Source organism: Podarcis liolepis (assembly GCF_965112155.1).
Source record: "Podarcis liolepis genome assembly, chromosome: 14".
NCBI lineage: Eukaryota > Metazoa > Chordata > Lepidosauria > Squamata > Lacertidae > Podarcis > Podarcis liolepis.
This window is the reverse complement of record NC_139569.1, coordinates 39,349,307-39,371,852: the sequence shown is the minus strand read 5'-3', so window position 1 is coordinate 39,371,852 and position 22,546 is coordinate 39,349,307. Positions and strand designations below refer to the sequence as shown.

General features: G+C 44.0%; 2 protein-coding genes across 4 annotated transcripts in view; one reads left to right on the top strand and one right to left on the bottom strand.

The window, feature by feature from the left end:
* Positions 1–10,033, top strand: part of USP8 (ubiquitin specific peptidase 8) — a 36,040-nt gene extending 26,007 nt beyond the window's left edge. For all 3 annotated transcript variants that reach the window (XM_083475615.1, XM_083475617.1, XM_083475616.1), the window contains 6 exons: positions 20–232; positions 2,226–2,436; positions 6,182–6,418; positions 6,571–6,713; positions 8,432–8,564; positions 8,796–10,033. In XM_083475615.1, the coding sequence (XP_083331741.1) occupies positions 20–232; positions 2,226–2,436; positions 6,182–6,418; positions 6,571–6,713; positions 8,432–8,564; positions 8,796–8,981 (1,123 nt within the window). In that variant the 3' untranslated portion in view covers positions 8,982–10,033. The remainder of the gene's footprint in view (positions 1–19; positions 233–2,225; positions 2,437–6,181; positions 6,419–6,570; positions 6,714–8,431; positions 8,565–8,795) is intronic.
* Positions 10,028–21,632, bottom strand: USP50 (ubiquitin specific peptidase 50). The gene is made up of 7 exons (XM_083475954.1): positions 21,366–21,632; positions 19,668–19,868; positions 15,508–15,703; positions 13,681–13,887; positions 11,620–11,762; positions 11,326–11,458; positions 10,028–10,502 (listed from the first exon to the last, which is right to left on the bottom strand). Exons 1-7 carry the CDS (start codon positions 21,416–21,418, stop codon positions 10,311–10,313), a joined length of 1,125 nt encoding a protein of 374 aa, XP_083332080.1. The 5' UTR covers positions 21,419–21,632; the 3' UTR covers positions 10,028–10,310.
* Positions 21,633–22,546: the final 914 nt, after the last annotated feature.

Here is a 22,546-nt window from a genome sequence, read left to right as displayed (position 1 = left end):
ATTACCTCTTTCCTTACAGACCAGTAAGCTATCCTAAAACTGAAATCTCAAGGCTCTCTGCGTCTCAGATTCGTAATCTCAACCCTGTATTTGGTGGAATGGGACCAGCTCTGACCGGCCTCCGTAATTTGGGAAACACTTGCTATATGAACTCTGTGTTACAATGCCTGTGTAATGCTCCGCACTTGGCTGATTATTTCAACAGAAACTTGTATCAAGATGATATCAACCGGTATTTATTTGCTTGTTTGTTTGCTTCCATTAACACACAGCTGAGTACGAAACTTGTTTCATATATTTACATATGCTGCTTTAGTGAAATCGTAGTGGCGTTTATTTTATTTAGCACATTTATCTCAGAACTTAAGGCAGTAGGCATAGTCTTCCCAGGAACTGAATAGCCATAGATATGATTTATCTTTAAGCAAGGTTTGGTTTATTTACTCTTATATCTACCGCCTTGCTCCTTTTATCTTGAAAGCGGATAAGGCAAATACGAAACAAAATATGAAAACAACAAAACATCAAACGGAATACAGCAGATTAAAGTGCACCAGCTCTAAAAAATAAGTACCATCAGCCAAACAAGGCAAAGCCCTTTTCTGGACAGTGTGACCAAGTGATAGCTAAGCAGATCTCATGGGGCAGGTAGTTCCACATCTTGGGCCCTGTAGTAGAGAATGGCTGTGTTCTGCCTCTGCTGCCTGAGGCAATGTTGTGCGGATGCCTGACGATCGTCTTCCAAAGCAACTACTCTATTCCAAACTTAAAAATGGAAAGCATAATGCTGGTGGTCAACAAAAGAGGTTTAAAGACTGTCTCAAGGCATATCTTTAAAAATGTAGTATAAACACTGACAACTGGGAAACACTGGCCTGCGAGCGCTTCAGTTGGAGAACAGCCTTGACCAAAGGTGTCATGGGCTTTGAAGGCACTCGAACTCAGGATGCAAGGGAGAAATGTGCTAGGAGGAAGACACACTTCGCAAATCCACACCATGATCAACTCCCGCCCAGAAACCAATGTCCCCACTGTGGAAGGACATGTGGGTCCAGAATTGGCCTCCACAGTCACTTACGGACTCATTCTTAAAACCGTGTTTATGGAAGACAATCTTACTCGGCTACGAGTAATCGCCAAAGAAGAATTCTCTGAATGCTAGTTTCTGGGAGTCACTAGGGAGGAGAGAGCTTTCTCTAATGGGCTTTCTGTAGGCATCTGGTTGACCAGTGTGAGCAGTGTTCGAAATTAGCCAGGCCCCAGGCACATTTTGAACCTGGCTTTCAATGGCTTGCGACCACCAAGTGAAGATGCCTGGGCACCAGGATGGGACCTGACATCTCCACCATCTGGGGATCGTTGGATCTGGACTGTTTTTTGCACCCTAATACCCCATCCTGTAGGGACGCGGGTGGTGCTGTGGGTTAAACCACAGAGCCTAGGACTTACCGATCAGAAGGTTGGTGGTTTGAATCCCCGCGACGGGGTGAGCTCCCGTTGCTTGGTCCCTGCTCCTGCCAACCTAGCAGATCGAAAGCACGTCAGAGTGCAAATAGATAAATAGGTACTGCTCCGGCGGGAAGGTAAACGGCATTTCTGTGTGCTGCTCTGGTTCGCCATAAGCGGCTTAGTCATGCTGGCCACATGACCCAGAAGCTGTAAGCCAGCTCCCTCGGCCAATAAAGCGAGTTGAGCGCCGCAACCCCAGAGTCGGCCATGACTGGACCTGATGGTGAGGGGTCCCTTTACCTTTACCTTTTTACCCCATCCTGTAGAATTCTATTAGTCACATTTTATCTGCACAATCAGAATGAATTTCTGGAACCAAATTGCTTTTTCTGTGCAGCTTGAGCAGGAGCAGACACCATTAAGAAAAAGAGGTCGCAATAGGCCAATAGATACGTCCCTGGATCAAGCGACTTCTCTTCTTTAAGTTCTCAAAGCTCTGAACTAGCTGGATGTTGAACTGAACTGAACTGCTCTTCTTATATTCTTAATACCCTCTTCCATGTTCCAGCCAGCCTGGCCTCTTTGAAGGCGAGGGGCCACACAGCATTCTCCAAAGTAGGCAAAATATATTCACTTAGTTAGTCTTTTACCATTGATGTATATATTGCTTCACTCGGGGAATAAGGATAAACATGCAAGTGACAGCATTCTGTTTGTTTCAGATAATTATGTCTCTAAAAACGGTGTCAGCCATTAAACTCTCTTGTTATTTGCAGGTCAAATTTCTTAGGGCACAAAGGTGAAATTGCAGAGGAGTTTGGCATTATCGTGAAAGCTCTCTGGACCGGACAATACAGATATATCAGTCCAAAAGACTTTAAATTTACCATTGGGAAGATCAACGACCAATTTGCAGGGTACAGCCAGCAAGACTCTCAAGAATTGCTTCTGTTCTTAATGGATGGTCTACATGAAGATTTAAATAAAGTAAGTTTGATTTTTGGTGAAAATTAAGCATTTCGTTTCAGAATTTAACACGCTAACCCCCCGACCCCAACCAAAAGGTTTTGTATTTGCTCTTTTGTTTGAACCATGAGGGGTTGCACTTCTACCTGTACAAGCTATTTGAAGTGTTTGGGTTTTGTTTTGCTTTTAAAATAGAATTTAAATTCTTTAGGTTTTTAATTCTGCATGTTTTATTGTTGTAAGTCACTTTGAGACCAATAATAATATTTGTATGCCGCCCATCTGACTGGGTTGCCACAGCCACTCTGGCGGCTCGCAACAGAGTATTAAAAACACAATAAAACATTAAAAACTTCCCTAAACAGGGCCGCCTTCAGATGTGAAGATGCCTAGGTGGTGAAAAGTGGGAGGTATATTTTTAAAGAGAGTAAGGAAGTACTCAAGCACACTTGGGCAGACTACATGACAAACATCACACCTAGTTTGACCTAAAATCTAAAGTGGGCAGCTACTGCTTTGGCTGTAAATCTTTAAAAATTATTTCTTCACTCATTGCATAATTATATTTGCCATGGGATTTTTGATGTTTATTAGCATAGACCAATGAGCAAGTGGGACCTCCAACGAGATGTCATAGTGTCGAGTGCTTTTCTTTAGCATGCCAACCAGCCAGCTGCCTTTTAGATTGCTCCATTCTATTCTGCAAACTCCCATTTTCCATTTTTAATTCCAACGGACACTCCACATTCTGTTGTTGGTTCTCCCCCCCCATGCACTTTCAGTTTTAACAGCGCACCTTATACATTTTATCTTGCAGTGTTTTTTACAGACTTCCCAACCTAATCTTCAGTGACATTCTAACAAAGTCTTGTTTTGCTGCCTATCCACACTCAACATTCTGTAGCCACTGAGCATGCTCAGTCCTTGTTGGGCTGTTCTGGATTCTGCTGTTGTGTCTTTACCCCCCTTGGAGGGACAGTTTGCCATATTGACTCCATATAGCTCTTTAGAACCAGGTGCTGTAGAGAAACATCGGAGGATGCTTTGCTTTTGAGCTGCACAGGGATACAGTTGGCAGGTGATATACTCAATTGGTCAAGACTTTTTGACGTGAAGCAGCAGAACAATGTCTATGTTCATTAAGCAGTTTCCTAAAAGCTGGTGCAAAAATCACGAGATCATTCATGCTTTTTAGAGAGAATGTAGCCCTACGCAGGCATTCTACTTATGTGTAAAATAAACATGTAAATAGGAAGTGGGACTGTGCAGAGTAGCCCTACTCTTATGTTGCATGTGCCAAGTAGCATGAAGACAAATACTAGGGGTATTTAAGCACCATTCTTTATGTACTGATGAGGACAAATTCTAGGAACTCCTGGTTGAGATGAGTGATTACCAGAAAGGTTGCCTTTCTGTTTAATCAAACCATTGCTAGCCCCAAGATCCTTAATTACAGCAAAATATTCACTCTTTTTCCCCATCGAGTTCATCATTGTTTCTTTCTGCTAAAATGCCCACGTAAAGAATAAGAAACTCTAATTCAGACGCAGATGTGTGCAGCTTAACTGATCTCTAATCAGAATTACTTTAGGAGAAAGCATCTATAAATATAGCCAAGATATTTAGTATAAAACTGCTTTGCAATATCCAGTTTGTAACGATCAAGGAATGGGGCACAATCTGTCAAGGACAACTATACTAGTTTCCTTTTGAATTTGAAGGATTTATTTTCTTATTAACTGAGTTCAGTTTTAAAAGGTTTGTCCATCATGTTATCCTCATCTAGCTTACCTTTCCTGAAATTAGCAGTGTAATAACTGGATATTTTTTTTTTTGCAAGATCTGTTTTTCAGTCTTTTTTTTCCTTCCTATTTTTACAAAAACTATGATGTCCTCTTAGAGAGTAAGTAAACCAAAACTTTATTATCCATCTTCTGTCTAGTACATAGATTTATTGTTTGTTTTGCCATGTCATGAGTGTGATAGAAAAAAACCCCTGTTCTTCATTTCACTCTTGGATGCCACTGTAACTATTCAGTGTTCTGTTCCTAAAACACAAAGTTCTGCAAAAAGGAGGTTATGGTTATAACCTTATTTGAGTGTGTCTCGTTTCTCCAGTCCATTGCAACTGCCATTTCTTAGTTAGGTTACACAAATAGCAGAATTAAATTGCAGAATGGACTGTGCTACTTCAGACTGCAAATGGGGGAACACCATTCTGAAACGCTCCCTCACTTAACCCCCCCCCCCCAAAGTACTGTATAAATAAGAAACCTTTATCCCATCCTTTTGCCTTTTGGGCTCATATTCTGCTTAAAATGTGTTAAAATAAGGGAGCATTTAAAAACATGATATCCCAGCAACAATTAAGTGCTATGGTCCATTCTGCCATATTCCGCTGTATGTGTAGACTCTATTCAACATTTCGCAAGCTTTTGAGTTGGACCTCCCTGCGCAGGTAGACTAGAGAAGACACGAGAATGTTGCCAACTGAATTCTCCATCTTCAGTTTTCCCCAACTTCAGTTAGGAAGCCTGTAGCTACCCAAGCTTGAGAACTTCCTTTAGATTACAAGCAGGGATGGCATGATTCAGTTGATCTTATACACACACACACACACACACACACACACACACACGCACACACACGTACCTTCATTCTTGAACGGAATCCATTCCAGAAGTCCGTTCGACTTCCGAAAACATTTGAAAACCAAGGCACGGCTTCTGATTGGCTGCAGGAGCTTCCTGCACTCAATCGGAAGCAGCATCGGACATTCGGGTTCCAAAGAACGTTCGCAAACCAGAACACTCACTTCCGGGTTTGCAGCGTTGGGGAGCCAAAACGTTTGAGTCGCAAGGCGTTCGACAACCAAGATACGACTGTAGATAGATAGTGTACAAACTGGTGTGGAATGTAGCTAAAAAGCTGAGCTACAGATCTGAATCACCAGTTTTGAATCTTGCTTTTGCCATGTTCTCTCCAGATGGCCTTTACCCCCAACCCCAATTGCTCAGCCCTAGCTTTCCATGCCATCTTCAGTATGGGGTTTGGTCGTACTCACCTGCTTTAAAAGCTCGCTGTAAGCCTTGGAGGCTTGTTGTAGCGGACAGGGCAGTCGGAGGTAGAGGAGGAGGGCGAAAGGGGCAAGAACCAAAAGAAGTGAAGAGAGAGAAAGTTAGGAGCATTTGCAAGCTATTTGTTCAGATCTCTATCAAGAGCAATCTTGTCACTTGCCTGGCAGCTGCTCCCTTGGGGGCGGAGGGAGGAGAAAGAGGGAAAGCATGGCCCTATTCACTGCTGGTATGTGGCCCTTAAAGAAATGTGACTCTTTTTTAAAAAAGATAAATTTGCTGGGGTTTTTTGTTTACATACACGTTAGGTAAAGCGTATATTTGTAACGATAAAACAACAGTAGCAAAATAAGCCAAACACATGAGAGAAAAGGAGAATAGTGGTAAGAAAAGCAAACGAAAGGATTCAAAGAAAACTACCCATCTGTTATCGCATGTACAAAAAAATTGCTTTCAATCGGTGACTCTTGGCAGAAGGTTTCCATGCTTCTGGCCAAGAAAAAAAGCAATAGCACAACGTAGCCAGGGTGCTCAAAGAATCTGGTTCAATGTTTGCATGTTTAGCATTATCACCTTCCTACTGTCTTTCCATAGCTCCACCTGATGATGTTCCTGTCTGTAAAACTTACCTTCATGTGTTTCAGGTCTGCTTTAAGCATTTTTTTTTTCTTTTTAACTTCCCAACTTTCCAGGCTGACAACAGAAAACGTTACAAAGAAGAAAATAACGATGATCTGGATGACTTCAAAGCGGCGGAACTTAGCTGGCACAAACACAAACTGCTCAATGAATCGATTATCGTTGCTCTCTTCCAAGGCCAGTTCAAATCCACAGTTCAGTGTCTTACGTGTCACAAAAAGTCTCGGACCTTTGAGGCTTTTATGCATTTGTCCTTGCCACTTGCATCTACCAGTAAATGCACCCTACAGGTTAGTCAAATGAGTGACTTTAGGTCACTAGTTAACAATGCTTAACTTTCCCAGTTTTTCTTTCAACAAAACTGTTCCTATAAATCCTCACCTCTGCTCTAAACCTTTGAATTCAGGTTGTGTTTTGTTTTTGCTTCCCCCCCTCCCCCCAGGAATGCCTTAGATTATTCTCCAAAGAAGAAAAACTGACGGATAACAATAGATTTCATTGTAGTCATTGCAAAACCCGGAGAGATTCTTTGAAAAAATTAGAAATCTGGAAGCTGCCTCCTGTTTTGTTAGTGCACTTGAAGCGGTAAGACTCAAAAGTAACTGTACAGATTATTTAGTCTTCCTAAAAGCACTAAGGTGATTTTTTTGTTTAATATAACATAGGAAGCTCTTCATATTGTCCATTTGGTTCAGTTGCAGCTCTCTGGGATGTCAGAGACATTCCAGGCCTTACCTGGCGCTGCTGCAGAATTGAACCGGGGAACTTTTGCATGAAAAGAAGTACTCTAGCACTGAGTTGTGTTTCATGTTCAGAAATGTAGTCTCTGAAATATATATTTGCATGCGGGTAGTGTAGGAGGAAGGGACAAGGGTGGCGCTGTGGGTTAAACCACAGGGCCTAGGACTTGCCATTCAGAAGGTCGGCGGTTCGAATCCCCGTGACGGGGTGAGCTCCCGTTGCTCGGTCCCTGCTCCTGCCAACCTAGCAGTTTGAAAGCACGTCAAAGTGCAAGTAGATAAATAGATACTGCTCTGGCGGGAAGGTAAACGCCATTTCCGTGCGCTGCTCTGGTTCGCCAGAAGCGGCTTAGTCATGCTGGCCGCATGACCCGGAAGCTGTACGCCGGCTCCCTCGGCCAATAAAGCGAGATGAGCGCCGTAACCCCAAAGTCGGTCACAACTGGACCTAATGGTCAGGGGTCCCTTTACCTTTAGTTAGTGTAGGAGGATGCATAACCATACGTACTTTGAGATGAGAAATGTAATGTGTTCAGAGTCTCTTATGGGCTTATGCATTTTGGTGGATAACTGGTTCGCAGGCCAGTCTTGTCTGCCAGGGGTTCAAATTCAGCCCAGAATGCCATTTCTCAAAACCCACACCTAATCAGCTGACATCCCTCCTAATGTGATGACAACTAATGGGCGGGGTTGAATTCTGTCTTGGCTGCTCTCCTGGAAACAGGCACATGCAGCCAAAGCACAGTGCAGGGCTATTTGAAAGCGCTTTTGCAGTTTTACATTGCTCTTTAAAACTCCCACAGGGCTTCTTGCAAAAGGACTTTCAACTAGTCTATACTTTAAAGTCCTGACAACTGGAGCTTCAAAGCACAGAATCATAGTGGTGTTGGGTGATTGACTGGTGGGCAGCTCCACCCACTTGTCAAATTTCACCCAGCGCAGGTGGGGGGATAAATATTTGGCCTGCCAGCCAGAAAACATTCCTTGCCCCTGCTTTGCATTTTACATTGGCAGTATGGCCTGAAGCAATTGGTTTCCTGCTGACCAAATTAATTAAACCAAGGAGTAGGAACTCCTTAAACAAAAGCAAGAGATTTCCAGGATGTGATATTCATCCTAAGCCATCCTGCTATTTGGTCACATAAGCAACTAATTGGTCTGTGAGGTGACACTTTGGGAAATTTTACTTTAATTTTATTTATAAGATTTACCGTATTTTTCACTCTATAACACGCACCCGACCATAACACGCACGTAGTTTTTAGAGGAGGAAAATCCGTAGGCATGCCACCCGTAGGCATTTCCTCCATAACACGCACAGACATTTCCCCTTACTTTCTAGGAGGAAAAAAGTGAGTGTTATGGTGCAAAAAATACGGTATATACCGCCCGTCATCAGAAGATCTCAGAGCAGTTCACAAGATAAAAACACAAAACAGAAGCAACAAAACAGTATAGTGGCATAACATGTGCAATGAACAGCAGTGTGGAAATCCTTGCTTTAGTTTTTTCTGTAATACCTTTTTAGCTTTTAATGTAATTCTTAATGCTTTTCATGCCTAGGTTTTCTTACGATGGACGGTGGAAGCAAAAGCTTCAGTCATCAGTGGACTTCCCATTGGAAAACCTTGACTTATCGCAATATGTTATTGGCCCAAAGAGTAACTTGAAGAGATATAACCTGTTTGCAGTATCTGTAAGTAATTTTGTGTAGCTATGAATCTTACCTGCCAGTTAATCTGTATATAACAACACCAGTTAAGCAACCATGTGCAATGTAGTGTTGTTTATTAACATTTCCCCCTTGAAGGCTTTATTCTTTTCGGTTGCACTTGGGAGTAGTTTATGCCTTGATTTTTGAGTACTGGGAAGTATTCGGGCCAAATAACATTTTGTGGTCCCCTAATTTCATTCCTGTTCTGTCTAGAATCATTACGGAGGGCTGGATGGAGGACATTACACAGCCTACTGCAAAAATGCTGCCAAACAGCGATGGTTTAAGTTTGATGATCATGAAGTCTCGGACATCTCTGCATCCTCTGTGAAATCCTCAGCTGCTTATATCCTCCTTTACACTTCTTTTGAACAGCGAACCGCCGATATAGCCACATAAAGAAACATTTGAAGAATATTGGTGTCTTTTTTGTAAATGCATCCTATAATGAGCTGAGCTGTGATGAGTAAAAGGTCCGTTGCTGAAGATGATGATGTTTGCAGCGGTTTCTCAGCTGAGGTGTCTGTTAGTGCTATTGCTTAGTCCAAAAATTGTTAACTCTGCCGTTTAATAATATGGAACAATTAGTTTTGAAACCACTTATTTTTAGTAATGCTCCAAAATGATAAATCTAGCTTAGCCCTTTTTAAAAGTCATTAATATATGGGTTTAAAATGCCCCTGAACCCAACAATATCTTTTTTGTCTCCCACATTTATGCCTTTTCACACTAACCTTAAGCTTGATTCTACTGTGAATATCTTAGAATGATGTAAACAGGTAGGAATGTATGTGTACATATTGATTGCAGACTTGCACATGCAAAGTATGTATATAATAAAGGTATGTGGTCCTTTGAGAACCACTAGAACAGAAAAGGGGTTGCTTTTGTTTTGTCTAGAATATCTTCATTCTTACAGATAAGAGCACAGCTGTATTTTTTTGTTTGAGCTATGGCATTGATATCTGCACACCCTAAAATGTATATATTACAGAATTGATATTTTCCTTTTTAATAACTTATTGAAGCAATTATTTGAAAATACAATGGCCTGTTAAAGAACTTCTTTGCCTGTTTTGGACACTTGACAAGTTTGGATTTTCGGCTTTCCCTTACTCCTTGTGAAAATAATCCCATCTAGATCCCAAAGAGTGGTATTATGATGGGAGGGCAGGCAACGTTGCCCTGCGTGAGCCTTACACTGGGTACAACTTGAGTGGATGAAGGCAGTCACTGCCTGCTGTCATTAGCTCTCCTCCTGACAGGGCCATAATTGGTCCAGCTTATTAATAATAACTTGTTTTGAGTGTCTGTGCCCCCTTTTAAGGCTTGTGGGTCTGTGTCCCTGGGTCTCAAAGGTCTTCTACATATATGCATATGTATATAACCCATTTAAAAGTATATTTCATCTTGGATTCTGTAATAAGAATAAAAAACAACACTCCTTTAGACTCTGGCTGCCCAGGAAGACTTTATTTATCTAGCGGTTTGTTGCTTTCTCCGAAAGCTTACTGAAAATGAGTCCGTGTCTGGCACCTGTCTTTTTGCTGAAGGGAGAAGCTGTTCACAATCCCATTTTTAAATACCACGTTACAGCCTGAACGCAGGCATTAGGAAATGTGGTTCCTCTTCCTTAAGGATGACTCAAAACCTGGCCGGCCCGGGTCAGGAAACGCTTACTAACAGTACCACTGCATCCTATGTACGTGATGGTTTTCAGTGCGTTTCCTAGCCATTTTGGTTTTTTACCGGCACAGAGAAAGTTTGACTGCTGTAAAACAGCAGATAAGCTGCAGACGTTTGTACAGAAGGGTCTGGGATCTCGCTGATCTGAGAGTCGTCAAAGTTGTACCAGCTTTGGGTGGGAGGGTGTTTGCAGTAGGCAGTGTAGTGGCCACCATCCAGATCTCCAAAATGGTTCTGCAACAATAATGGCAATAAATCAAAAGGTAACCAAAAGAGCATTTTGTTCATTCATTCCAAGGAGCTAAGCCTGGTAGGCATGGTTTTATGACTCCCACCCCTTTCCCCCTGCAACCAGCACATTGAGAAATTGTAATCTGACTATGGTCACTTAGCAAGCAGGCCAGTAGCAATTTCAACCTGAGTCTCCCTGATCATAGACTAGAGCGTGAGATGTGTTTTGAAGAGCCCAAAGCTCCCCGTTTCCCAGACAGTGTCATCACCTTCCTATCCCTCTCACCTTTTCTTACCATATCACTCTCCAGCTTTCAATTTCATTGTTCTGCATGGGACAATGACAATAAAGATATCGTGTATTGATGCTTTTGAATTATGGTGCTGGAGGAGACTCTAGAGAGTCCCATGGACTGCAAGAAGGTCAAACGTATCCATTCTGAAGGAAATCAGCCCTGAGTGCTCACTGGAAGGACAGATCGTGAAGCTGAGGCTCCAATACTCTGGCCACCTCATGAGAAGAGAAGACTCCCTGGAAAAGACCCTGATGTTGGGAAAGATGGAGGGCACAAGGAGAAGGGGACGACAGAGGACAAGATGGTTGGACAGTGTTCGCGAAGCTACAAATATGAGTCTGACCAAACTGCGGGAAGCAGTGGAAGACAGGAGTGCCTGGCGTGCTCTGGTCCATGGGGTCACGAAGAGTCGGACACGACTAAACGACTAAACAACAACAACAATATTGTATATCGTATATCGATGTGATTCAGGAGTGTGTTGGACCAACAGACTTATATGCACTATAATAGTCTTCTATGTCACTTACCACCACAGCAAATAAGCTGTATTTTGGGTTTTTCCGAAAGAGTGGATATATGTAAGAGGACAAATCCAGGTTATTTAACGGATAGTAGATGTCGGTTTTCAGTTTCTTTTTATAACTGCCTTGACAGTCAAACCTGAAAGTAAATGATCATAATCAGAAATCACTTTCAAATAGTTTACCCAATTTACTTGGCAAATTATTCCCCCTTTCCCATCTGAAGCAACCGTTTCTTTGTGACCTGCACCACAGCCACCTGGAGAGCACATGAGATGCTGTAAATAAAAAGAACGGTACCTCTTTAGATGGAAGATAACTATTTTTGGCGCCTTCGCTATGCTGGCTCTCACAGCGGCATCTGTCTTTATCCCACAGCAGGAGCAGTTAATTTGGTTGTTCCAAGTCAAGATGTCTTGCTGAAAGAAGCATTCAAGGCATTCCTGGGCCCCAAAAAGTGGGGATTTTTTGGGGGGTAAGAGGTGGAATTATTAGTCAACATGTCAAACCACTATATCTAACTTACCTGCAGACACTGCTCCGTAATTGCTGAAAAGCAGGAATCCCTCCATCAGCTCTGCCGAAAGACTAGCTCCATTAGGCTTTGTCACCTGGCAGCAGCCATTCCATCAGGCTGCTTCAATAGGAGGTGGGAAGCTGGGTTGCTTCCACCAACTTGCATCACAAACCAAGCGCGATTAGGCACCTCCTTGCCCTGAGCTGTTCCTATGCCACCTGGTCATTATGAGATCTACCATTTAAGATTTGGTACCTGAGCTTGCTTCTCCCCCACCATCCCCTCCCTGTCCCTTTCCGCTTGTGCATCATGTTTTTCAGATTGCCGGTCAGGAGGCAGGGACTGTCTTGTGTTAACGGATTGATTGTGAATCACTCTTGCTGAAGAGAGGCGTACAAATTATCTAACTTGTGAAGGTTAGCTACCCAAAGATTTGTCTTTGTGTAGCTGCAGAGCTATTTAACACTACAACCCATCACTGCAGTGAGAGAGACCTTATACCTGCGATCAACATCTCAGGACAAGCATGACCCATAATCATGTTCCCGTTTACCATGTAAGAACGCATAGGAAGAACACATAGGAACATAGCTGTCAAGTGTCCCTTATTTGAAGGGACAGTCCCTTATTCCAGGGCCATGTCCTGCTGCTGTCCCTAATTGATGGATGTCCCTTAAATGATGTCCCTTAAATTTCAAAGGAAGCAGCTCCTCTTCCTCCCTCCCTGCCGACCAGGGAGGAGGGAGTCTCCAACTGTGTTGCTTGGCTGTGTTGCTCACCCAATAAGAAGTCTAAGAACGACTGGGGGGTGGAGCTTGCATGCCTTGTGTGTGGCTAGTTAATGCAAGCTAAGGGGTTTTTTGAATGCTGGATGCCATTTTGTTGCACGTGCTGCTGCAAACTTTGCAGTGCAAAGCCAGGCCGGGGAGCCATCTTAAGTTGAGGCTGCATAGGCCTTGTGGTGCATGTGATTCAGATTCTATTCAGTTGAACCTCTGGTTACAAAGTTGGTTGGACAGTGTTCTCGAAGCTACCAGCATGAGTTTGACCAGACTGCAGGAGGACAGGAAGACTGGAGTGCCTGGAACAGGTGAGGCTGCAGGTCCCTTATTTTGGCTGCTGGTCCCTTATTTTCAAATCTGCACGTTGACAGCTATGCATAGGAAACTGCCTTATACAGTCATACCTCAGGTTACAGACGCTTCAGGCTGCGTTTTTTTTGGGTTACGGACGCACCAAAACCCAGAAGTACCGGAACAGGTTACTTCCGGGTTTCGGCGGTCGTGCAGAAGCGCTAAATCGTGCTTTGCGCATGCGCAGAAGCACCGAATTGCAACCCGCGTCTGCACAGATGTGGCGCTGCGGGTACCTCCCGCACGGATCACGTTCGCAACCCAAACGTCCACTGTACTGAGTCAGACCATTGGTACATTGCCTACACCAAAGTTTCCCAAGCTTGGGTCTCCAACTGTTTTTTTGGGGACTACAATTCCCATCATTCCTGACCACTGGTCGTGCTAGCTAGGGATGATAGGAGTTGTAGTCCCCAAACAGCTGAAGACCCAAGTCTGGGAAACCCTGGTCTACACTAACCAGCAGCATCTCTCCAGGATTTCAACCCTACCTGCAGATGCTCAGAATTGAATCTGGGACCGTCTGCTTGCAAGGCAGATAGATTCTCTACACTATGGAGCGATGGGCTTGCATTCTGACAGGTGAGGGTTGGCTGTTTCCAGCCCTGCAGGCAAGTTGCCTGAAGAGGGTTAAAATCAACATTGCAGCAACAATTTAAGCTGGGCAGCTTAAACTCGGGCAGCTTTGCTCAGCAAGGGAGAAACTAATACCTCTAGCGAGCATTCAGTTTCGTAAGGGATGGGAAGAGATAACACGGTGAAGATCTCGTTTTTGTAGGTTGTCGTTTGGCATTCCAAACACATGATGTCATAACTGAGATGTCCTTCAAAAAGCCGGGTGATTATGGAGGACTCGCCGACGCAGCCCCTGGATTCCCAAGCAGACGATGAGGTCCCCTGGTTTCTTCTCCTACTTGTCTGCAAGGGAAGAGATGTGCCGTGTCACAGACGATATTTCCACCCTCCCGCTTGCTATTGTAACTAAAAGTCTTCTTCAAAATCATCCTCGGTCACAGCAAGAAATTGCCATTAAAAGCATAACAATCCCATTCAGATTCCGTATCAGTGTCTCAGGGCTAGGCCTCGATTCCTTTATTTCAGGCTTTTTTAATGATGGCTCAGATTTTTCCCCATAGGCATTAAAAACAAGTGCTGGGCTGCCAGTAATTACTCCCTCCAATCTCTACCATTTCCTAGATGCATAAAGTCTCCACTATAAATTTGCTCATTGAAGTCTCAGCTGGAACGGAATGATTTATTGCTAAGCTTCTGGCTGCATCACAAAATAATGGAGTATAGATTCCTGTATTGTTCTTCCTCTTTAAGGGAAGGAAATTATTTGGTGTTACATAAGGAGGCCATAGGAGCCTGGCCTATGGGGTGGTCCCTCCCAACATTTAATTCCTGGCTCGTGACAGATTATGACTTTGCTGCTCTTTTTAACTGATTATAAATTTATTTTTTTTATTTATTTGTAAAAGATGAGTGAAGAGCCAATGTGGCATAAATAAAATAAACTATTGACTATTGCTTTATTGAATAGTAGGTGCTTTATTTTATAGGCAGTACGGGTTAACTCGCAAGTTACGTGCATTCAACTTGTGTGCATTCAGCTTTATGCCCTTGGCAAAACAATTAAAAATTAAAAATGGGGTGGAGAAAAAAATAATTTGGCAATCCCACCCATCACTGAACCTAATGTGTTTTGACTATACACAATTTTGGCTTTACACACTATCCCCAAAATGCAACCCCAGTGTAATCTGAGAGTCAGATGTATACAAATTAAAAGTGCAATGAACTGAAAAATTGTTATGTCCACAAACCAGGCTTGCAATCCAAGGATTGAATGTGGATAATCATATTCATCTATATCAGAGGAAACAGGCAAACTCTGGGTTGCAAAAAAAAACCACCCCACTCAGGAAGTAAATATGGAAATTGTGCATGAGGGGGAAAGGAGTGCCCAAGCCCAGGGCTCCCCAGACCTCATCCAAAGCATCCCAGATCATAGTTTACCCAGTGAAACATTCACACACGCTTACGTAACACTTGACTAAGAGCATTTAGCGTCTCATAGCTGTTACACTTGAAAAGGATGGTATTGGAGGGGGTGATTTGCAGACAAACACACACAGAGCAGCATTTGTGAACCAGCTCTAAAGGAAGTACAAGACAAACTGCTGAAATCAAAAATACTATTCCCACCGTCTTAATCTGACTGTGGAACTCATTGCCGCAAGGTGTTGCAAAAGATGAGAATTCAGTGGACAGCTAGAGTGGAAAGTTATAAAGACAGAGAGGAATTCAACGTAGCACTCTGGCAATCGTTCTGTCGGTGCAAGCTTTTCACATTGCCAGGTGGAACGATCTCCTTTCCCCCATGTAATGTTCTGGGGATTTTCCTGACTCGCCAGAGCCGATTTTAAGGGGTGCAGGTGGAGGGAAAGGGGGAAAGCCCTAGTTGGCTTGTGGAAGTCCTTGCACAGGCTTCGGTGCTAGTGGGGCTGGTTAATTGAATCCCACTCCATGACTCACCTTCTTGAGAGCTTCATGCAGCTCATTCAAGACATAAATCAGAAATTCCTGGGCGTCCTGCTGGGTCTTCTTGATGAAAGCTGGGTATCGCTCACCAATGACCAATCGGAAGACCTCTGGGGACACGCAGTCAAAGTCCCCCAGCCACATATCATTCATCAAATAAGCAAAAGCAGTCGCTATCTCTCCATCCTCCCTTAAGAGATTAACAGGGCAGTGCAGGATAATTTTGAACAAGATAATCATCCATCATGATTAACACTGGAAAAAGCACAATCCCCAATGGCTCCTAGAATTCTGTGGGCAACCCAACGGCTCAAAGCGTCTTAGCAAAACGTGTACACCTCACTTGCTACACTGAGTAAAGCTTGAAGTCTATGCAGTCTTTGGGAAATCCGCTCCACTTCCCCAGTGGGCAGGAGTTGCGGTGGACCACGTGGCCACCTACTCCCCACCGGGGGCAGGGGGACTTTGTCCCCCGTTGCCTGGGGGGATCCCGGCCACGTCAGAGCTCGGCCAGCCAATCCGTTGGCTGGGGGCGTGGCCGGGACCGTTTAAACGGAGAAGTGAGTCAGAGGACTTCCTCTTTGGCTCGCTTCCTCAATCACCCGCCCTCCCTCCCTATTTTGCAGGTTAGGCAATGGCCTTGCTATGGACTTCGGTTGGTCGCCTTGGTTGTCCGAGGGGCCTGGTAGGAATTTTTCCACTTGGCAAATTGGCACTGGCCACTTGGTTTTCGCCTACTGCGTAGCAATCGTCACAACTTTGTTAGGGTTGCGGTTAGGCATTGTTTGACCTTGTGTGGGGGAGGGAGGTGTGGCCATCACCTGCCCCTCCATGCTTAAGGGTATTCCGTTAAAGGAACCCGGGGGTGTTGATCTAGTCCGAAGCCCGGCTGGGGGGCTAAGGCCTTGACACGACCCCGACAGGAACACCAGGGGGAGCTTGAGATGGTTCGCATCGACAGGGCTCCCCCTACTGGTGGCTTACCCTTACTGGGACTTCCTGCACAATGGACAGGAGTCAGATATAGTCAGGTCCAAACAATGCCTAAGCCAATACCGCTCACATTCTGTAATTCAATAAAGTTGTGGCCAAAATTTGCCCAATAACATAAACCTAATATCTGTGTCCTTGTGCAAGTTATTTCCAACGAGGGGGTGGCTGCGGGGTCTCGACCACCAAGTAGCTCCCCATGATCAGCCTCTGTCTATTGTTTGCTAGATTGAGGAAATGTCTTTTTCGTTATTGCTTTTAAGCTGTGCAAAGCCGCCTTTTGCTCTGCCCCTCCCCTTTTTGACCTATCGAAGCCGAAGCTGAAAAGTAAACATAACCTACAATGAGATTTGCAGGTAGAAAACCAGCAAGGAGACAGTCTCCGGTGCAGAATGTCATATGTACATCTATCTGCCTGCTGGATAAAAGTGATGGGTATGTGCTAGGAGCTTTTCCTGAGGGAAGTGGCAGGGCAAATGGAAGTATCAATGAACCTTCAGAGAGGTATCAAAGATATTTGGAGGAGACACACTACGCGTACAAACGTGAGCAGAGGAGGGCAACCAAGATGATCAAGGGTCTGGAAACCAAGCCTTTTGGGGAATGGTTGAAGGAATTTGGTATGTTTAGCCTGTGAAAGGGGAGACTGAGAGGAGATAGGATAGCTATCTTCAAATTGTGGGATGTAAGAATCAGGTGCAGTCAAACACAACATTGCTAGAGTAGACACGAAGGTTGTCTCAGTCCTCCAGCCAGAACTTCCTGCTTTCCAGGACTGAGACAAAACTTTCTATGTGTAACTTGAGATGGGCGTGGCCTCTCCTGAAGTAGAAAGAACCAGAACCACAGGCTGGCTAGCTACCATCTTGTCTCTCTTGCCTCTATTGATGCCATCTTAACAACAGCACTACTAAGACAGCACTTGGCTCTAGGCCAAGAGAAGAAAAGGGGGGCTTTCTCCCATAAGGAGATAGTCACCACATTTAAACTACAGTGGTGCCCCGCAAGACAAATGCCTCGCAAGACGGAAAACTCACTAGACGAAAGAGTTTTCCGTTTTGGAGGTGCTTCGCAAAACGAATTTCCTATGGGCTTGCTTCGCAAGACAAAAATGTCTTGCGAGTTCCTGCAGGGTTTTTTCCCTTTCCCCCCCTTTTTATAAGCCGCTAAGCCGCTTATCAGCTGATCCGATAAGCCGCTAAAAGCCGCTAATAGCGCTAATCCGCTAATCCGCCAATGGGCTTGCTTCGCAAGACGAAAAAACCGCTAGACGAAGAGAATCACAGAATGGATTCTTTTCGTCTTGCGAGGCACCACTGTATGTTCTAACCTTTTTAGTCTGTCTTCTGGGAACCTTTTGTGTGAACAGATGATTACTTGTGAATCAACATTTTATACTTTACAGAAGACTGTGTAGCGTCTTATTTTAGGAGGGATTAAACGGGGAAAACGCCAGGAAATATTTACAGAGACTCTAACGAGTCTGAGGAAGCTATCTGCTGTGTGTATGTTTAAAAAAAGGGGGAATGTTAACTCTGCTGATTTTGTTGAACTTGTAAAGACAAGTTGGGATAGGATATCTTAGACAATATATCCTCCCCTGCATCCCTAAACATTCCCACACAAATATCTCAAGGGCTGTCACATGGAAGAGGGAACAAGCTTATTTTCTCCTGCTCTGGAGGGTGGGACTCGAATCAATGGATTCAAGTTACAAGAAAGGAGATTCTGACGAAACATCAGGAAGAGCTGTTTGAAAGTGGAACGGACTCCCTCAGGAGTAATAATAATATAATAATAATTTATTATTTATACCCCGCCCATCTGGCTGAGTTTCCCCAGCCACTCTGGGCGGCTCCCAATCAGTGTTAAAAACAGTACAGCGTTACATATTAAAAACTTCCCTGAACAGGGCTGCCTTAAGATGTCTTCTGAATGTCAGGTAATTATTTATCTCTTTGACATCTGAAGGGAGGGCGTTCCACAGGGCGGGCGCCACTACCAAGAAGGCCCTCTGCCTGGTTCCCTGTAGCCTCACTTCTCACAGGGAGGGAACTGCCAGAAGGCCCTCGGAGCTGGACCTCAGTGTCCGGGCTGAACGATGGGGGTGGAGACGCTCCTTCAGGTATACAGGACCGAGGCCGTTTAGGGCTTTAATGGTTCGCATCGACAGGGCTCCCCCTACTGTTGGCTTACCCTTACAGGACTTCCTGCACAATGGGCAGGAGTCAGCTATAGTCGGAGGTTGTAGACAGACTCTCCTTCCTTGGAGGTTTATAAGCAGAGGTTGGATGGCCGTCTGTCATGGATGCTTTAGCTGAGATTCCTGCATTGCCTGGGTATTGGGACTTGGTGAACCTTGGGGGTCCCTTCAAACTCTACAGTTTTGTTATACCAACGGTAGAAGCTTCTGAGCCAAAATAGGTGAGCTGGGGTGCTTGTTCTTAGGAGGAGAGGGCAGATCTAGCAGGCATAACAGAAACCTGGTGAAATGGGAGGAGTCATTGGGGCACGGTTACTTTCGCACATAAACTCTATAGGACAGGGAAGGGTGGTGTCACTCTGTATATCAGTGAGGACTTAGGACATGGGTAGGCAAACTAAGGCCTGGAGGCCGGATCCAGCCCAATCACCTTCTAAATCTGGTCTGCATATGGTCCGGGAATCAGCGTGTTTTTACATGAGTAGAATGTGTGCTTTTTTTTAAAAAAAAGCATCTCTGGGTTATTTGTGTGACATAGGAATTTGTTCATATTTTTTCCCTATAGTCCGGCCCCCCACAAGGTCTGAGGGACAGTGGACCGGCCCCCTGCTGAAAAGCTTTGCTGACCCCTGACATAGGATTCCAACAAGCTAGAAATCCTCCAAGGGCAAGGCTCCTCCACAGGATGGCCCCCAATAATACTTCAGTACTGGGGACATACTCGTGTCCCCCCTGACTAAAACGCCCAGGCCAATACTGAGATAAAGGAAGGAATCAATGAGGCATCTCTAGGAGGAAGTCCTGTAGCGATGGGCTTCCCCCTAATCCCCAGAGTGGAAGTGGGTCAGAAAGGAGGGTGCTCTCCAGGGACACCTTGCCAACAAGCCCTTCAATCCCGGAGCCAGTCCAGGCTCTGATCTTCGGACAACCAAAATTAAGCAGAGCAAGGCCATTAACTTACTTGTTTAGTGATGCTGTATACCTTCCAGAGAGGAAATATTCCACCAGCGGGGAAACACTGCAGAGGCACTGTATGACAGCATTCATGTAGCAGGTGTTGCCCAAGTTCCGTAGACCAGTTAGTCCTTGGTATTGGGGGTTTGTCTCGTCGTCGGATCTGTCCATTGCCTCGTCCGAACTCTCCAAGGGAAGGGCACCCTTGCTGTATTCCCAAAGCCAAACTATAGTCAAACAAGTCTCGTTCACATTGCGACGAAAGCAAAGACTTTACATTTATCAAGTGCATTCAGACATTGCTTTCCATATATACCCAACTATGTCTCTGTGCTGTACATTGTCTCCCTGTTAATTTAACTTATACAGTGGTACCTCAGGTTAAGTACTTAATTCGTTCCAGAGGTCTGTTCTTAGCCTGAAACTGTTCTTAACATGAAGCACCACTTTAGCTAATGGGGCCTCCTCCTGCTGCCGCTGCACCACCGGAGCACAATTTCTGTTCTCATCCTGAAGCACTATTTCTGGATTAGCAGAGTCTGTAACCTGAAGCGTATGTAACCTGAAGCGTATGTAACCCGAGATACTACTGTATGCAGAATTCATCATGCGAAAGGCTGGAGGGTAAAATATGGTTTGAAGCTCAACATCAAAAAAACTAAGATCATGGTCACTGGGCCCATCACCTCCTGGCAAATAGAAGGGGAAGAAATGGAGGCAGTGAAAGATTTTACTTTCTTGGGCTCCATGATCACTGCAGATGGTGACAGCAGTCACGAAATTAAAAGACGACTGCTTTTGGGAGAAAAGCTATGACAAACCTAGACAGCATCTTAAAAAGCAGAGACATCACCTTGCCAACAAAGGTCCGTATAGTTAAGGCTATGGTTTTCCCAGTAGTGATGTATGGAAGTGAGAGCTGGACCATAAAGTAGGCTGATCGCCGAAGAATTGATGCTTTTGAATTATGGTGCTGGAGGAGACTCTTGAGAGTCCCATGGACTGCAAGAAGATCAAACCTCTCCATTCTGAAGGAAATCAGATCGTGAAGCTGAGGCTCCAATACTTTGGCCACCTCATGAGAAGAGAAGACTCCCTGGAAAAGACCCTGATGTTGGGAAAGATGGAGGGGACAAGGAGAGGGGGACAGCAGAGGACGAGATGGTTGGATAGCGTTCTCAAAGCTACCAGCATGAGTTTGACCAAACTGCGGGAGGCAGTGGAAGACAGAGTGCCTGGCGTGCTCTGGTCCATGTGGTCACGAAGAGTCGGACACAACTAAACGACTAAACAACAACAACAACAACAACTGTTTGGTCAGATTGTACACCCTCTGGAATGGTGTCAGTTGTCAGGATATCCCTGAGTATATGCCCAGCAAAACACAAGAACATGATCTTCACAGACGATGCTCATTTTTGACGGACTGTTCAACCAGCAAAGCACTGGGTGGGGAAATTAGTTGGAACTAGGCTTGGTCCACATCCCAAAGGTCAACTTTAGAGTCTTTCCAGCACCATGAGTAAATATTTCATGTCCAAGCAAACTTTCTAGATAAGAAATAGGGAAACCATTTTCCTGCCTTCATGCTTATTTGCTGGTCGCAACACTCAGTTCTCCAAGGAACGGAGAAAATGCAGGGATTTCTCCCCAGTCACTAGATGGTAATTAATTAGCAATTGGTTTGTATAAAACAGAAACTCACAGTAGATGGTATATATTGAAGTTGTCAGGCATCTTTGTTGACCTAGAAGCCATTTGCAGGCTTGCAAGAAGACCAAGTGGTGCTCTCAATGGAGTTGGGTTGGTGGCCCCTTCACCACCCCTTTTTCATTTTGACACTTGGATGTTCTGCTTCCTTGTGCAATCACCTTGCTTCATCTTACGCCTGTTCAGAGGACCCAAAATACATGGGCTTATCCTGATGACTCTTTGCACTGCTCCCCAGTGTTCCAAAACGGATTCCTCCAGCATCATAAATGCACGCTCCCTTGTTGCTAGGGGATGGTGTTGGGGACTTTCCTAACAAGATAGAAGGGCCAAGCGGTTCTAGAACCATCAACTTCTTCAGAGAGGACTCTAGTCAGTTGCCTTCCAAGGATGAGTCAGCTCCTGCAGGATGCCTGGGCAACAGATTTTATTAATGAAGTTGTTTGGGGTTGTGAGATCCTTCTAATTCCTCATGATGCTCAGGTGTGACAGCACAGGGCCACAGCCAACCTCTCCCATAGCCAAGTTGGGTTTAGCTCAGGGTGGATAAAAATCAATGATTTTTTAAAAATAATAATAAAAAAATCAGATTTTTAAAATTTAAATCTTTTTTTATTTAAATTGGATTTTTAAAATAAAATGCTTTTGGAGGAAGAATTTTTCTAAAGATAGTTTTCTATTTAAGTTACATTATAGTCCAAAGGCTATCCAACAGGAAATAAGGATTTGTTTTTAAGTTTTTCCATGTGTGCTAAAATTCAGTCTAAGCTTCTTATTTTTTTAATGTTTAACCACACCAGTTAACAAGCATGGATACATATGCTATAATGTAGTTTTAGTTAAATAAATTGTTATTAAGGAAATTATTGTTTCTCTCCTTCTAATAAAGTGCAGCAGAAACGTCCTTCAAATATAAACAGTTAACTTATTAAACCTCACAATAATTTCATAATTATCTATGTATTTCTAACAGTATAACCAAATCAGTAATTTTTAATATAACTGTAAAAACTACTCTGAAAATTTGTTATTCCAAAAATGAAATCTGCATCTGGTTGTAAATATTAAGATTATACCAGCAAGAATGAGTCTTTCTGTTAAAAAATTGACTGAAATCAAGTCTTACTTACTAGTGATTTAAATTCATTTGATTGAAATTATATCCACCCTGGTCTA

What these genes read in the sequence shown, in the direction of transcription:
- USP50 (XM_083475954.1), bottom strand. Translation starts at nt 21,418, where the DNA reads ATGGCTTCTAGGTCAACAAAGATGCCTGACAACTTCAATATATACCAT. An exon ending in TATACAGCATCACTAAACAA is followed by an intron (nt 15,704 to 19,667) that starts GTAAGTTAATGG and finishes TAATCTCTTAAG; the next exon opens with GGAGGATGGAGAGATAGCGA. An exon ending in TGCATGAAGCTCTCAAGAAG is followed by an intron (nt 13,888 to 15,507) that starts GTGAGTCATGGA and finishes CTTCCCTTGCAG; the next exon opens with ACAAGTAGGAGAAGAAACCA.